Source organism: Beta vulgaris, chromosome 6, assembly GCF_026745355.1.
Source record: "Beta vulgaris subsp. vulgaris cultivar EL10 chromosome 6, EL10.2, whole genome shotgun sequence".
NCBI classification, from domain to species: domain Eukaryota; kingdom Viridiplantae; phylum Streptophyta; class Magnoliopsida; order Caryophyllales; family Amaranthaceae; genus Beta; species Beta vulgaris.
Window position 1 is genome coordinate 40,411,525 of NC_079207.1, and position 15,093 is coordinate 40,426,617.

The window sequence follows — 15,093 nt, forward strand, 5'->3', positions numbered from 1 at the left end:
TCGGGGTGTTACACCATATCGTATGGCTCCAGCTGAAATGAATGAGCTTAAAACCCGATTAGAAGAGTTATTATAAAAGGGTTACATAAGGCCTAGTGTATCCCCATGGGGTGCACCTGTCTTGTTTGTAAAGAAGAAGGATGGTAGTCTAAGGTTGTGCATCGACTACCGTGAGTTAAACCAAGTGGCCATCAAGAATAAGTATCCTCTTCCGAGGATCGATGATTTGTTTGACCAACTGAAGGGGGCTGGAATTTTCTCAAAGATTGACTTAAGGTCAGGGTATCATCAGTTAAGAATTGCTTATAAGGACATTGCTAAGACCGCTTTTAGGACGCGTTATGGTCATTATGATTTACAGTGATGCCTTTTGGATTGACTAACGCGCCAGCAGTATTTATGGATCTCATGCACCGAATTTTTAAGCCATACTTAGACCAATTTGCGGTAGTATTTATAGATGATATATTGGTTTACTCTAAGAATAAAGAAGGGCATGAGAAACTCTGGATAATTTTGTCAACCCTCCAACAGAAGCAATTGTATGCAAAGTTTTTGAAGTGTGAGTTTTGGTTGGAAAAAAGTGGCATTTCCAGCAAAGATTGAAGCCGTTAGTGAATGGCTTACTCCAAAGAATGTGACTGATATAAGAAGTTTTCAAGGTCTGGCAGGTTACTACAGACGTTTTGTTAAGGATTTCTCGAAAATAGCCCGACTAATGACTAATCTTATGGAGAAAGAGTCCAATTTTATTTGGAGTCCAGAATGTGAGAAAGCCTTCACCATCCTAAAACAAAGACTAACCTCAGCCCCTGTGTTATCCTTACCTGATAGGAGTGATACTTATGAAGTATATAATGATGCATCTAAACATGGCCTAGGGTGTGTTTTAATGCAAAATAGAAGAGTCATTGCTTATGCATCAAGGCAACTGAAGCCATATGAAGTCAACTACCCTACTCATGACCTAGAGTTGGCCGCAATAGTTTTTGCTTTAAAGATTTAGCTTCATTATTTGTATGGGGTGAGATGTAAGATATATACAAATCACAAAAGTCTGAATTACATTTTCACCCAAAAGGATTTGAATATGAGGCAAAGGAGATGGTTAGAATTCATAAAAGACTACGATTTCGATATCCAATACCATGAAGGGAAAGCTAATGTAGTGGCAGATGCCTTGAGTAGGAAGACAAGTCATACCTTAAGCACTATGGTGGTGGCAGATCAACTGTGTTTAGACTTTCAGAAGATGAATCTTGAAGTTATGCAATATGGAGAAGTAGAGAAAATTTTTAGTGTATCGACCATTCAACCCTCTATGTTTGATCAAATTAGGGAAGCTCAATTGAAGGATGAAAAGATAAAAGAAAAGGTGAGAGAGGGTCATGCTGGAGACTTCGAAATTCATGAAAATGGAAGTTTAAGAATGGAAGGAAGGTGGTGTATACCCGAAGCCTGTGAAGATTTGAAATTCAAAATCATGGAAGAAGGCCATAATTCTCCATATTCGATGCACCCAGGGGGTTATAAGTTATATAAGGATTTAAAGAAGAATTTTTGGTGGGCTCGTATGAAGTTGGACATAGCTGAATTTGTTTACAAATGCTTAACATGTTAAAAGGTGAAGAGTGAGCATAAAAGACCCCAAGGGAAAGTCCAACCTTTAGATATGCCAGGATGGAAGTGGGATTCTATTACGATGGATTTCGTTGTTGCTTTACCTAAGGGTTAATCTGGGAATGATACGATATGGGTAATGTAACACCCCGATAATTCTCTCTTTCTAGAAAATACTTTTATAATAAACCTTAGAGAATTACGCAGGCATTATCGCCCATGTGATAACGTTTCGGCTTACTCAGAATTTTGCAGCGGAAAACAATTTACTAAAAACAACTTTATTAAAACTTATGAAATCGATAACAATATTTGAAACTAAAACACACCAACTTAAAACTAATGTCTGAAAACACAGTTCCTACGAAAGCAACTTAAAATTGCTAGTAATACAATGAGTCTCTCCATTCCAGATTCCCAATGAGATGCATCTGCGAACCTGTAATGTCAATGCTTCACTCTGCTCCCCGAAGGATCACCACAGGATCAATAGGCAAAGCCATGATCACACACACAAACAAGCACGTAATCAGCAAAGCTGAGTACTACATATCAGACATAAATAATTCTAAACATGATACACTACAAAATAACTTGAGGGATAAATAATAATATAAGCATATAATAATCTGCAGACAACTTTACTGAACTAGACTCTAAACAATCTCTTTCTTTAAATGGAATAGTTATTGGACGAGTTGACTTATCTAAAAATATGAAATATGGGAGCTACCACATATTCCAAAATGACCTGCGATATCGAGGAACCTTTGAACTGAAAGAGGGATGGTGATCAATCCATTCCTAGAAAAGCCATGGGCTACCACCATGTATCCAACCCTTAGTGTCCAACTCTAGACGTGCACCAGTCTAAAGTCTATAACTTTTCTCGTTTCACTTTACGTTAATATATTTTATTACTTGTGTTGACACAACAAACAAGCAACACATAACTAATACTCAAACAATCATAACAGAATCTCTTTTTATCTTGGATTAAAAGTGATCACAACTCATCAACAAGACTCCTTTAACTCCTTTTATACTTTACTAACTTACTTGTTGAACCTAGCCAACAATAAACTTTACCTTTATATAGGTAGAACTTGTAACTTACCAAATAAGGTCCACGGTCCTTATAAGATAATAAATAATACTCAAAGAATACATGTAAGACATGATTCACTCTAACTTATATTAATTCCACTCACGAATTAATAAATAAACTTGACTTATCCTGCTTGCATCAACTTCCATACAAACATTTATAATCATAACACTTCTAGATCAATGTAGCACACAGGCAATAACATGTAAAACTAATTCCAGTAATCATATATATGAACAAATAGAGTCCTATACATGATACTAATAAATAAAATACTCTTAGAGCATGCTTCTAAATCACATAGCACGTAGACGATGAACGTACCTTGTATAAACGCAACGGTAGGCCACTTTTACTCGTAAAAGTCTCCTACAACGAAATCTCCGCCTAGAAAATAAATAATGAAATAATATCTCGAACTAAAAATTTACAGCAACTTTAAAACGATCAAAACCCCCTTAAACGTGTTTTAAAATCGTTTTTACGTACCAAACTTTCGTTATTTTTAATCCCTAGTATAGTACAACTATTCTAGTGATTAAAAATCTTTAAAACTCTCTAATATTCTTATTTTCTGAAATTACAGCACTTATAATATTTAATAAATCTTCTGAAAATATATTCAATATATATAATTGTGTACTAAGTAAATCTCATGATTTATATTTTATATATATAGTTTCTAGTAATTAAAAACCCTAAAAACTATAAATTTCATGATAAAAACTAAAATAAACTTAACATAATAAATCTGAAATTTATTATAATAATATTCATGATTACCGAATATATATGTCCATATAAAACAGTAATTTAATTTGCAAATATGATAAATAATAATATAATAACATAAAAACTAGTACTTTAATGGAATCTTAGAGAGGAAGAAAGAGAACAACCAACAATAATGAATGAAAAAGGCGCCGGACAACAGCAGCCACAGCAGGGGACCGGCGGTCGGCTGGTTTCGATTCTTGAAAAAGATTTGTGGCGTTTCTTGTTGAACAAGAAACGTTACTTGAAGAAGAAGAAACGAATTTTTGAGAGAGAAAGATGAAGAAAACAACACACAAGGAGGAGAGAGAGAATGCCGAGTAGAGAGAGAGAATCACGTGAGAAGAGGAGGAAAATAAAGTGTAGGGTGAAAATATTTTGGGTTTTTAGGATATTTATATAAAGGCTTTTACTTGTGGGCTTAGGAAAAGAGATTTTAATTAATGAAACTTGATGACTAATAAGATGGGCTATTTAAAACTTTAGTCATCAAATGACTCTTTCCCTTTTTATCACTTTTTAGGCTTTCGATTCCATTAACTACCTTTTCAATATACTTTTAGTATTTAAAACTCTTATTAAAACATGCTTAATTAAAATATTTCAAATTTTATTAAGCTATGAAAAATAATTTCAGTTGACTTTTAAAATAGTCAACCCTTTTTAGAAGTCAAATCATTTTCCAAACTCATTTGGATTTAAATATAACTACATAAATACTTTAATATATTTATGAAAATTCTTTAAAATTGTGGGGGATTATAGGTAATTGTCGATCGGTTGACCAAGTCTGCAGTGTTCATACCTATGAAGGCAACATGGTCGATGGACCACTAGCTAAGGCCTACATCAAGCATGTATTGAGACTACATGGAGTACCGAAAGATACTGTGTCTGATCGAGATTCTAGATTTTTGTCTACCTTTTGGCAGAAGTTACAGCAAGCCTTTGGTTCGAAGCTATTGATGAGTACTGCTTTTCACCCAGCCACCGATGGTCAAACTGAAAGTACCATACAAACCTTAGAAGATATGTTAAGAGCTTGTGTCATGGAATATCAGGGATCATGGGAAGATCATCTAGATCTGATAGAGTTCTCCTACAACAACAGTTATCATTCAAGTATAGGCATGACACCATTCGAGGCTTTGTATGGTAGGAAATGTAGAAGCCCGTTATGCTGGAACGATATAAGTGAAACAGTTGTACTTGGGCCTGAATTGATTGAAGAGACCGTGCAACAAGTTAAGATGATCCAAGGAAAGATTAAGGCAGCCCAAGATCGTCAAAAAAGTTACGCTGATCTGAAGCGTAGGGAAGAAGAATATGAAGTGGGCGAAAAAGTGCTTTTGAAAGTATCACCAATGAAGGGTGTGATGAGGTTTGGAAAGAAAGGAAAGCTCAGCCCTAAGTTTATAGGCCCCATATGAAATATTGGATAAAGTTGGAAAAATGGCCTATAGACTAGCCGTACCCACTGAATTAAGCCGTGTTCATAATGTGTTCCATATATCTCAGTTAAGACGGTACATCCCAGATAAATCCCATGTGTTGCAACCTGAAACAGTTCAAATTGATAAGAACTTGTCTTATGAAGAAAGGCCTATTAAGATTTTTGACATTAAGGTTAGAGCTACCCGGAATAAGGATGTTAAAATTGTTAAGGTGCTTTGGTCTAATCAGAAGTTCGAAGAAGCAATATGGGAAGCAGAGGCTGAGATGCGAAAGAAATATCCAGAGTTGTTTGCAGAAGGTTAGTAGTAGAGTTACGGAGGCATAACTCCTTTTTAAGGGGGATAGAATGCGATAGAGTTTTGCGCGTTGACTTAGAACCTATTTGTTTGACATATTTTATGAGTTACTATGTGAGCCAACTTATTTTTTATAGGAAGTTGGTGGTATATATGTCTTACTTGTTTTGTCTCTTGGATTGCTTGCTTTATGTTTCGAGGATGAAACTTCTTTTAAGGGGGGTAGTCTGTAATACTCCGTATTTTTTAGTAAGTTATTAGTTATAATTTTTAAAAAGGTTTTATATACTAAAAAGGCTTTTTTTTTTAATTATAAAGGTTTTAAATAGGCTTTTATATTAGATTATGGGTTTTTCAAATAGACTCTAGCCCAAAATTAAGTATTGGGCCTGAGTTCACAAATCTAATCCAAGTAATTGGTTAATAATTAAAAATATTTTAAAAGGGAAAAATTCAAAAAGGATTTATAAAAAGAAAATAAAATCAAAGTTTTGACTTCGGCAACTCACCGCCAGGGAGCTAAGTTTATGTCTATCAAATTTGGTTACCTTTTTTATCTTTTGGTTAATTAGCATCTAGACTATTCATCTTATGGAATATTCCTCTATTCTAGCTATATGATCATAAAGAGATAGTGTATCCTAGCTAAAATTTATTATCTTTTTCTTAATAATCCATCTTTTAGTTTCCTAATCCTATTCCGATTCTACGTGCCAACTAGTATAAATAGGGGTCTCTACCCATCATATTCTTTACACTAAATTTGAGGAATACATCTCTTTTCTCAAGTTTAAACTATTTCTCCCTCTTAGCCTACCTTTTCTCTTCTCCCTAGTAGTTATTAATTTTCAAAGTGCGTGTATATGTAGATTTTTGAATGTTGTTCTGCTTGCGTAGTATCATGTTTAGGGTTATTATTTTGAATTGAAATGCATGTTTATATGAGTTCTATTATGAACTTCATGAGCTTTATTATGAATATTATATTATGAGACTACATGAGTATGTTAAAATTTATGACTTACTATGAACATGCTAGTAATTTATAGTTAATCGAAGGTTCGATTGTTATTATTAAAAAGTTGAGTGAAATAATATCCTCTTATAAAGTGTCGTGCATTAGTATTCTGAATAAGCCACATGAAATTCTTAGTCTCTGTTATAATGTCATGATACATGTCAATAAACTACAATTGCTATTGTGCTAATTTCATGCCGAGGCCATACGCCAATATGTCAATAGAATTTGCATGACCCGCTAGCTATTTGATTTTTTTGGCCACTAATGACCATCATCAAAAATAATTTATGATTCCTTTTAATATGAACTCTTCTACTTACTTAAATGACAACTTCTAATTGAATACATAATTCAGTTAGATTTCTTACTACCCAACATAGCTAGAATAAGACTTTCATTAATGATGCTAAACTAACACATCATACTAAACTAGTTCAAAAACTTATATTTACTAATCTTTCGCAAAGCTAACATTACATCAACCTATTATCAACCAAGTATATGAGCCTATCTAATATGCTAATGCGCGTGTGAGTAGCATCATTGTGACAAGTCCTAGTTCTGTTAGGACACTTATGTAGTTTTCTAGTTCTGTTAGAAAACTATGTAATTTACTTGCTTTATAACTCTAGTTTATTTTAGTTATTTTACTTATGTTAGAGTTTTAACACTAGTAGGAGTGTTGATAACTTAGAAGTGTGTTAGCCGTGTGTTTGGCTATTGTTTTAGGCGTGTGATTTGTGTCTATCTTTGTTTTGTTGGTTATTATCTTCAAGTTTGTTAGTTACATTAGAATTAGGACTCTTCTAATGTATTTGTATTTCGATTTGTTTGATTAATAAAAGGGGTTGATGTTTTTGAGTTTAACCTATACCTTGTGGAATTAACGTTTTAGGAGAAATTCAAAGCTTTGACAGTTAATGCAACCCCAGTTATTATCAATCCTTGGTTAGAAATTGATAATTCATATCCTTGTTACTTAGTTACCTTTATAATCAGTCATAAATGTGAGATTAAACTATCAAGGAACCGAGTTTAAGCATTTAATTGTTATCATAATTTGCTTTCTTGGTTCAAGAATCATTCAGGATTCGTTCTTTTAATCAAGAGCTCGAAAGATACCCTTCAAATCCACATCAATTGGGCAGTTGGTGGCTAGAGGGCATAGGATAAAAAGGACTAGGGGAGTAAAAGGGAGATGGATTAGAGTTTGTTGTATGAGGTTGGGTAATATTAAAACGTATTATATTTTCTTTAAATAAGAAAAATAGATCTACGGATCTGGATCTTGATCTAGGGATCAGACGCGGACCAAGATTGGTATTTTTACTTGCGAATTCAGATTCGACCTGAATCCAACGGGTCTAAAATTTTGGGATTCATTTCTTAAAAAATAGATTTGGGTCACGAATCCAAGCCATGTCCAAAATCCATTTTCATCTTTAAATTCGAGGACATTATGTACGAAAATTAACCGATTCAATTAGCAGTCCATAAACAAAAAGTCAAGGCACAACAAAAGTTGAAACAAATTGCCTAACAAACACAAATGATATCCGTTGTCTTCAAATACTAAAATATAACAATAAATATATTTTAGAGCACTACACAAGTCTAAAACTAGCTTGATTCAAAACTTTTGAGGATTAGGATTTCTATTATCAACACCCTGCCGCAGACAGTAGCGTATCTAAAAAATATACTTAGTGGGGTTAAAATAAAATTGAAGAAATTCAGAAGGATCAAATAGTTAAATTTATAAGAAAATACACCAAAATTTCAAAAAATTTAGAAAAAAATTCCATACTTTTTAGGTTTGAGTGAGGTCAATTAATCCTACAACTTGCTATGTGGCTCCGCCACTACACCTCAGAGGATGTCTAAGCTTACCCATGCATTAAATATCATAGATCCATATCTATTTTCACTGTAGTCCCTTCTTTCAATAATTGCTTTATCTTTCACTCGAACATATCTAAAGTTAACCTATTACACTGATTAATCCAAATTTCGTTTTATATTTATAACTAATTCAGCTTTAATTAGCCCTATTTACAGACATCTCAAAGGTGACAGAACGCACCCTTAGACATCTCCTTACAACGTAGGACTTTACAATTTCTTCTTATTGACCTTTCTCATAAAACAATCAACGTTGAATGGAAGTATCGTTCAATTGAAAAAGCAAAGAACAAAAAACGAAATCATTCGAAAATGTTGCCTTCTTTTTATTGAGAGAATGGAAAAGGCCATACATAAATACAACTTTTTCACCTCTAACTTTCACCTCACAGAAAACTTACAAAGACCTCCTTTAGACACAAAAAGAAAAAGGAAAACAAAACAAATTAACCAAGAGTAATAAAAAGGAAAATATCAAGAGATAATAAGAGAGGAATTTTTAAGGTGGAGAGAGAGAGAAAGAAAAGACAGTACTAGTGAATTGGGAATTGAGAAGTGGTGATGGGTCCCGCGCACTAACACACCCAGCTCAGCACATCAATCAGTCTGAGAGGCTGAGGTGAGAGGGGGGTGGGCAGTGGTTAGGTGTGGGGGCACCGAGTTACCAAACTCGTTAGGCCTTTCGCTCTCATCAGTCATCACCCTTATCATATGTTTCCCCCCAAAAAAAAAAAAAAAAAGGGAAGGACGAGTGAACTCAGAACTCAACGATGAGTTGGCGAGTTGTTAGCGAGTTGCCAAGCCGATGTGGTAATGAGTGGCCTGCTATGCCAACCCAACATGAGACAACCATCATTCTCTTCCACACCATACCCATCCCCACCTGCAAAAAAGTCCAGCAACATGCTAGCCTGCTTAAACGCATTGGACCCTATGTGAACCGGTGTAAACCCGGCTGAGTTAAACCGATTTCTCCACTGAGCCAATGTCTCATGTCTCTCTACTCTGTCAACCCCTTCACATGCTACAACATTGCATATCTGCCTGCCTAGATACACCTCCGACATCAATTTATCTTGACTGTCAACACAGCTCTCCAACGAGTCAAATAGGGTTGAGTAATAATGAAGTGACTCGTTAAACCGGTCCAAGAAAGCCGGTCCATTATGATTTGCTTCCTGCTCCACCACAGTAACAATCACTGGTTTTACCTCTTTCATTAAACCCAATACTTTCTCAACCGCACCTGGTCGAGCCATCAAACGATGTAGCTCAAATACAGAGTTCACAGCCACAACCTCAGACTCCGGTCTAAGATCAAGCAATGATGATTCTAAATCAGTCAAACTATTTGCTACAAACCCACGATACTCAAACTGAATTTGAATGGAATCAGCAAACTGAGCCAATTTCCAACCCACCTCCTGTAACCGGTCCGTATTATCAGGAGCCGGCGGTCCAATTCCAGTTAACCGAAAAGCCGGTGGACCCTCAGGTCGTAGAGCTAAAGCTTGCATCAAAGCAGGCCATTGCATCCCTTCTTTCATACTAAAATCAATCACATGAACCTTCTTCTTACCACTAAAAGCCTCTAAAATCGCTTGATTTGCCGTAAAATGAGCGAATTTTAGATATGGGCATGTCTCATAAAAGTGCATCTGTAACATATCTGAATAATTATCATCATATGGGCATAATTTATACACCCTTCTCGCAAGAGCTTCAGCAAAATAAGTGGCAACTTTTCTCATAGATCCAGCTTGTGACGCAGCTAAAAACCCAATTTGTTTCAAAAGTGCTTCAGCTAAACCCATATTTTCTTGTACAATTGACTCCGCACAAGCCATCAAAGTATGAACCAATCTTACACCGTTCTCCTGTGAGTCAACCCTAACAACCGGTCTAGACACGGCTGAATTCGCCAATTTTGCAGCGGTTGCAGTTGCTGTTGCTGTTGCTGTTGCTGTTGCTGTTGCGGTTCCATAATTAGACGATTTCATTCTCTTCGCCTCCCTTGAACTTGAACTACTAGTAGTAGTATTAACCAAACTATTACTACTATTATTGTTATTATTATTACTGTTATTAACAAGCATACTGCTAGAACATGATTGATTCTGACTTTGAGATGGTGGAGTCAAGATAGCTTTACCTGGTATAGCTTTCAGATCATAATCCGAAAACGGGTCGTTGAAACCTTGCTCGAATTTGACCACCGTTTTTTGGGAAGGATTCACAATCGGATCTATAATCGATCCAATTGAAGGAGGAGACGGGTCGAAATTTGTTGATGGATTAAATTCAGACAGCATAGATTCAAGCCACGTCGACAGATCTGAAGGATTGTAATGAACCGTTTCAGAAGCTAACTGACAAAGTCCATCTCCTCGAACATTTCCCATATATTCTTCAAGTTGTTCAAGTTTATTTGCTACTTCCGCCATATCTGATGACCTCACCTTGTAACCCAAAACGGCAAGCAACTCGTCAACACCAGCGTCGTTTTGAGCTCCATCTTCCCACATCTTTGACTTTCCTGTCACCGCTGGTTTTCCAGTGACCGGTGGTTCAGAATTCGTTAAGGGGTGTTCCCTCTTCATCACTTTTTCTTTTTGGGTTTTCTTCAGGTTTATTTTCTGTGGTCTCACAATTTTGGATTGAGATGGAAGTTTTTGAGATTTTTTTTTTCTCTCTCTTGCTTTTTCACCAAAAATTTATGAAGGTCCTTTTTTGAGGAATTTCATTAACCTTCTATACGTATATAATTTTTTTATTGAATTAAAAAAATAATAAATTTGGGAAAAGAGGACAGAGATTGAAAGAGAGGGGAGGTTAAGAAGGAATCTTGGGCGGCGTAGGGGATTGGGGATGTTGCTTGGTTTTTCACTACTGATAGTACGACTACTGCTGCAAACGTTGTGTTTGTGGATCAGAGAGGAGAGAGAGATCAGAGATCAGAGATCAGAGAGAGATGAATAATGAGGAACGCTCGTGATGGGGCGCGAGGACCAAGGAATGAGACAGCTGGCCTGGCTCAGGAGGATAAAGATTGAACTCTTTTTTATTTTCGGGTTTTTTTTTTTGGTGGGGTTTAAATAATATTGGTCATTGCTTTTCCTTTTGGTCCTAAACATCAATTATTCTCACTTGGTGAAAAAAAAAAACCGTAAAAAAGTTTCGTACAACGATAGACGAGGAGAACTGTAACTCTGTAAGAGCATAATGAGATTTTTGAAAATTTATTGGGTAAAGCATGATACAAAGTAACTCAAATAATTATAATAGGCGGTATAGTTATAATATGTAATTAGTAAACTCATGTTTTGATTTTCCTAACAAAGATCAACTGACAAAAGAAGGAGTTTATTAATTGATATGAGATCATTATATAGTAAAAAATAAATGAATAGTCTTTTTGATGAGCTTTATTATTATTGGATTTTTTTAAATTTCTTTCGTTTTCTTTTAAACGTACACTTCACTTGAGAAATAATGAAGGAAATTGTGCAAAAATTAAGAAAGAAGTATAATAAATAAATATTTGGTTTTGAGAAATGTAAAATAAGCATTAAAATAATATAGGAGAGAGGAAAAAGGATAGGTGGGAAGGTTTTGGGTAGATTGTTAAGATGATGAGTGATAAAACGCTAGCAGCTAGCGTTTTAATTTGTCAATAGGAGGACTCAAAAGCAAATAGAGGAGTGGGAAGGAATTTGGCAGAGAAAAAAAAAGCTAGCATCCATGTGTCAACATGTAATTAGTACACATGTCATAATATTGTTTATCCAAAACAAATTACTTTTTGCAATTTTTAAACTTGTATATCTCAAGAAATATATTTTAGAAAAAAATAAAAAATATACTAATATTCATATATTTTTATTCTCTACAAATAGACATCCATTTTGATATAATTTCATCATATATCAATTTTAAAATTTATATCAGTTTTAATTACCTTACGTCAAACAAGTTTATTGTTATAAGAAACAAGTGTATTTTAACAAGCAACAAGTGTATTGTATGGGGAAACAAGTGTATGTTAACGAGAAACAGGTGTATTGTAATAATAAGAAACAAGTGTATATTAACAAGAAACAAGTGTATGTTAACGAGAAACAGGTGTATTGTAATAATAAGAAACAAGTGTGTTATAAAAAACAATTGTATTTCAACCAGAAACAAGTGTATTGTATTAAGAAACAAGTGTATGGTAATAAGAAACAAGTGTATTTTTTTTTTTTGCCAGAAAGAAAAACTAGGGTAGGGTCCACGTGACAGGCCACCCTAAAGCATCCTTGCGGATGATATTGAAAAACATAGCATTTTGTGATTCGAACCAGTAACAAAGATTAGTAGTAGAATGACCATAATTCGCCATCCAATCAGCTGCCATATTAGCTTCACGAAACACATGATGAATTTCATACGACTCAAACGTTCTCAAATCTTTTTCAGCATCAACAATTAGAGCTTCAATCGCCCACGGAATTTTCCAAAGGCGCTTAATAGCCTGTATACCAGACATGTTATCACCTTCAATAATAATATTCTTAACCCCTAAAAATAAAGCACCCCTAATCCCTTCTCTAAGACCCCAGGCTTCAGCTACAACTACAGAGTGAAACTGCTTAATCTGACTAGCTCCACTAAGCAGGAGGTTACCATCGGAATCTCTAATTATAAACCCATACGCTGAACTCCCATCAGAAGTCTTAGAACCATCAAAGTTAATTTTAACATAGTTGGTTGGAGGCAAAACCCAACAAATATCTCTCCTGGGAGCCCTCTTAGAAACTATCTTATTAGCTAGAGAAATTAGGTTACAATCCAAATTCAACCCCTTATTAGCCTGTTCCCAATTCTGAATAAACGTGTTTATCATACTTGCAAGAGCTCTAGCAGAAATTGAATGTTGTCGGAAAATAATACTATTTCTAGCATACTAGATAAACCACCAGACAGTGGTAATAAAACTAACAGACTGCATAGTAACTACTTTTTTAAAATTACAAACATAATCTATAAAGCACATTGAATTACCCATCCTAGGGAGATCTGAATAAGAAGGTAGATGTGAAGTATAAGAAAAAACATCTTGACTATAGGGGCAGGAAAAAAACAAATGATGAGAAGGTAAAAACACGTTGCTAAACTCTAATCGTTTTTTTGTGGGAAGCCCATTCTGACAGATTTACCAAAGAAAAAATTTGATCTTTGGGGGGATATCTGCAGACCAAATCCAATCAAAGGTCACACGGCTATTTGTACCAGACTTAATACCTTGCAAAAGGCGCGCACCGGACTGAACTGAATATTCTCCATTCGTTGTTAACCCCCAGACAACCTTATCTTCAGCACCATTAGAAGGGAGAAAAAGACCACAAATATCCTTGACGACATTCATAGGAACAAACTGCATTAAAAGATCATAGTTCCAAATTCCTGTTTCAGAATTAAAAAAACTTACCTGAATATGAGCAGAATTTGGGCGTGGCAAGCATCTCTCACTAATAGGCGAGTCATAAATCCAATTATCATCCCAGAAAGAAATAGCCTTACCATTCCCTACTACCCATCTTAGACCTCTCCTAAAAGGAGCCCTAAGGGCCATAAGTTTACGCCATTGCCACGAGACATTCGTCTTAGGCTGGTAAAGAAATAAAGAATCTCGCTTTAAGTATTTTTGGGTAACCAACCTAACCCACAAATTATCCGGCATACTAATTAATTTCCAAAGAAGCTTAAGTTGGAGAGCTTGGTTATTAATCTTAGCTTTCCTTAAACCTAACCCACCCATCTTCTTGGGCAGACAGACTTTATCCCATCCTATCAAATTAGGAGCTTTAGACTCAGGATCCTTGTTCCATAAAAAATTCCTATAAGACCGATCCAAGGAAGAGAGAATATGGGGAGGCAAGGAGAAACTCTGCATCTGAAAGCTTGCTTTTGCCGCAAGATTAGATTGGATCAAAACAGTTGTACCGGCCTGCGAAAGAGAGTTAGCACGCCATTTAGTTAGCTGGGCAGAAACCCTTTCTTGAATCAAAGCAAAGGAGGAATTGGTCACCTTGCCACTGTCTAGTGGACAGCCTAGATAATTCCCTAATGAGTCAGAATGTGACATTCTTAACACCCTCTGAAAGGACGAAATTGATTCCTCCGGGGTGTTAGTTGTACACTGGAAAGCTAACTTATGAAAATTAACTAATTGACCTGACATGAGACAATATTTATCTAGAATGGATTTGATGGCAGCACAGCTCTCGAGTTTAGCTTTGGCAAAAATCATAGTATCATCAGCAAAGGTTAGAAACGGAATATTACACCTGGAATGACCCAGAGTGACCCCAATTAATTTGGGTGGATCAATACTGGCTTTAAACAATAATCTAGCCAACATTTCCGCACACAAAATAAAAAGATACGGAGACAAAGGATCACCTTGCCTTATGCCCCTGGATGGGCGAAACATTTCTCCCGGAATGCCATTAACCAACACAGAAAAAGAAACAGTCGTAATGCATTGTTCGACCCAACTAACCCATTTTTCACAAAACCCCAATTTTCGTAAACAGGCCAGCACATACTTCCATTCCAACCTGTCATATGCTTTTTCCATATCTAACTTGATAGCTACCCATCCTTCCCTCCCCTTTTTATTTTTAAAAGAATGGAAAACTTCGTGAGCTAACAGAATATTGTCCTGAATTAATCTTTCTGGGACAAAAGCTCCCTGTAGCGGATGGATTATTTTCCCTAGAACAATTTTCATCCTATTTGCCAATATTTTAGAAATAACTTTGTAAATAGTAGAACAAAGACTTATAGGTCTAAATTGATTAGGATTATCGGGGTTCTCCACCTTTGGGATCAGCGTGATAAAAGTATGGTTTATCTCTTTAAGGAGTTTACTT

General features: G+C 35.5%; 2 protein-coding genes across 2 annotated transcripts; one reads left to right on the forward strand and one right to left on the reverse strand.

Moving 5' to 3' along the window:
* Positions 1–1,090: 1,090 nt before the first annotated feature.
* On the forward strand, positions 1,091–5,260 carry LOC130591822 (uncharacterized). The gene is made up of 3 exons (XM_057395756.1): positions 1,091–1,571; positions 4,268–4,833; positions 5,021–5,260. Exons 1-3 carry the CDS (start codon positions 1,091–1,093, stop codon positions 5,258–5,260), a joined length of 1,287 nt encoding a protein of 428 aa, XP_057251739.1.
* A 3,218-nt stretch (positions 5,261–8,478) lies between these two features.
* On the reverse strand, positions 8,479–11,248 carry LOC104896788 (DELLA protein GAI). The gene has a single exon (XM_010683580.4). The coding sequence runs from the start codon at positions 10,774–10,776 to the stop codon at positions 8,941–8,943; it is 1,836 nt and encodes a 611-aa protein (XP_010681882.2). The 5' UTR covers positions 10,777–11,248; the 3' UTR covers positions 8,479–8,940.
* Between the last annotated feature and the right edge of the window lie 3,845 nt (positions 11,249–15,093).

Excerpts from the sequence above, each read along its gene's own strand:
- LOC130591822 (XM_057395756.1), top strand. The coding sequence starts at position 1,091 with ATGAGGCAAAGGAGATGGTTAGAATTCATAAAAGACTACGATTTCGAT. Across the intron at positions 1,572-4,267 it reads GAAGAATTTTTGGTGGGCTC|GTAATTGTCGATCGGTTGAC; the intron begins GTATGAAGTTGG and ends GGGGGATTATAG. Across the intron at positions 4,834-5,020 it reads GTAGGGAAGAAGAATATGAA|TTAAGACGGTACATCCCAGA; the intron begins GTGGGCGAAAAA and ends CATATATCTCAG.
- LOC104896788 (XM_010683580.4), bottom strand. The coding sequence starts at position 10,776 with ATGAAGAGGGAACACCCCTTAACGAATTCTGAACCACCGGTCACTGGA.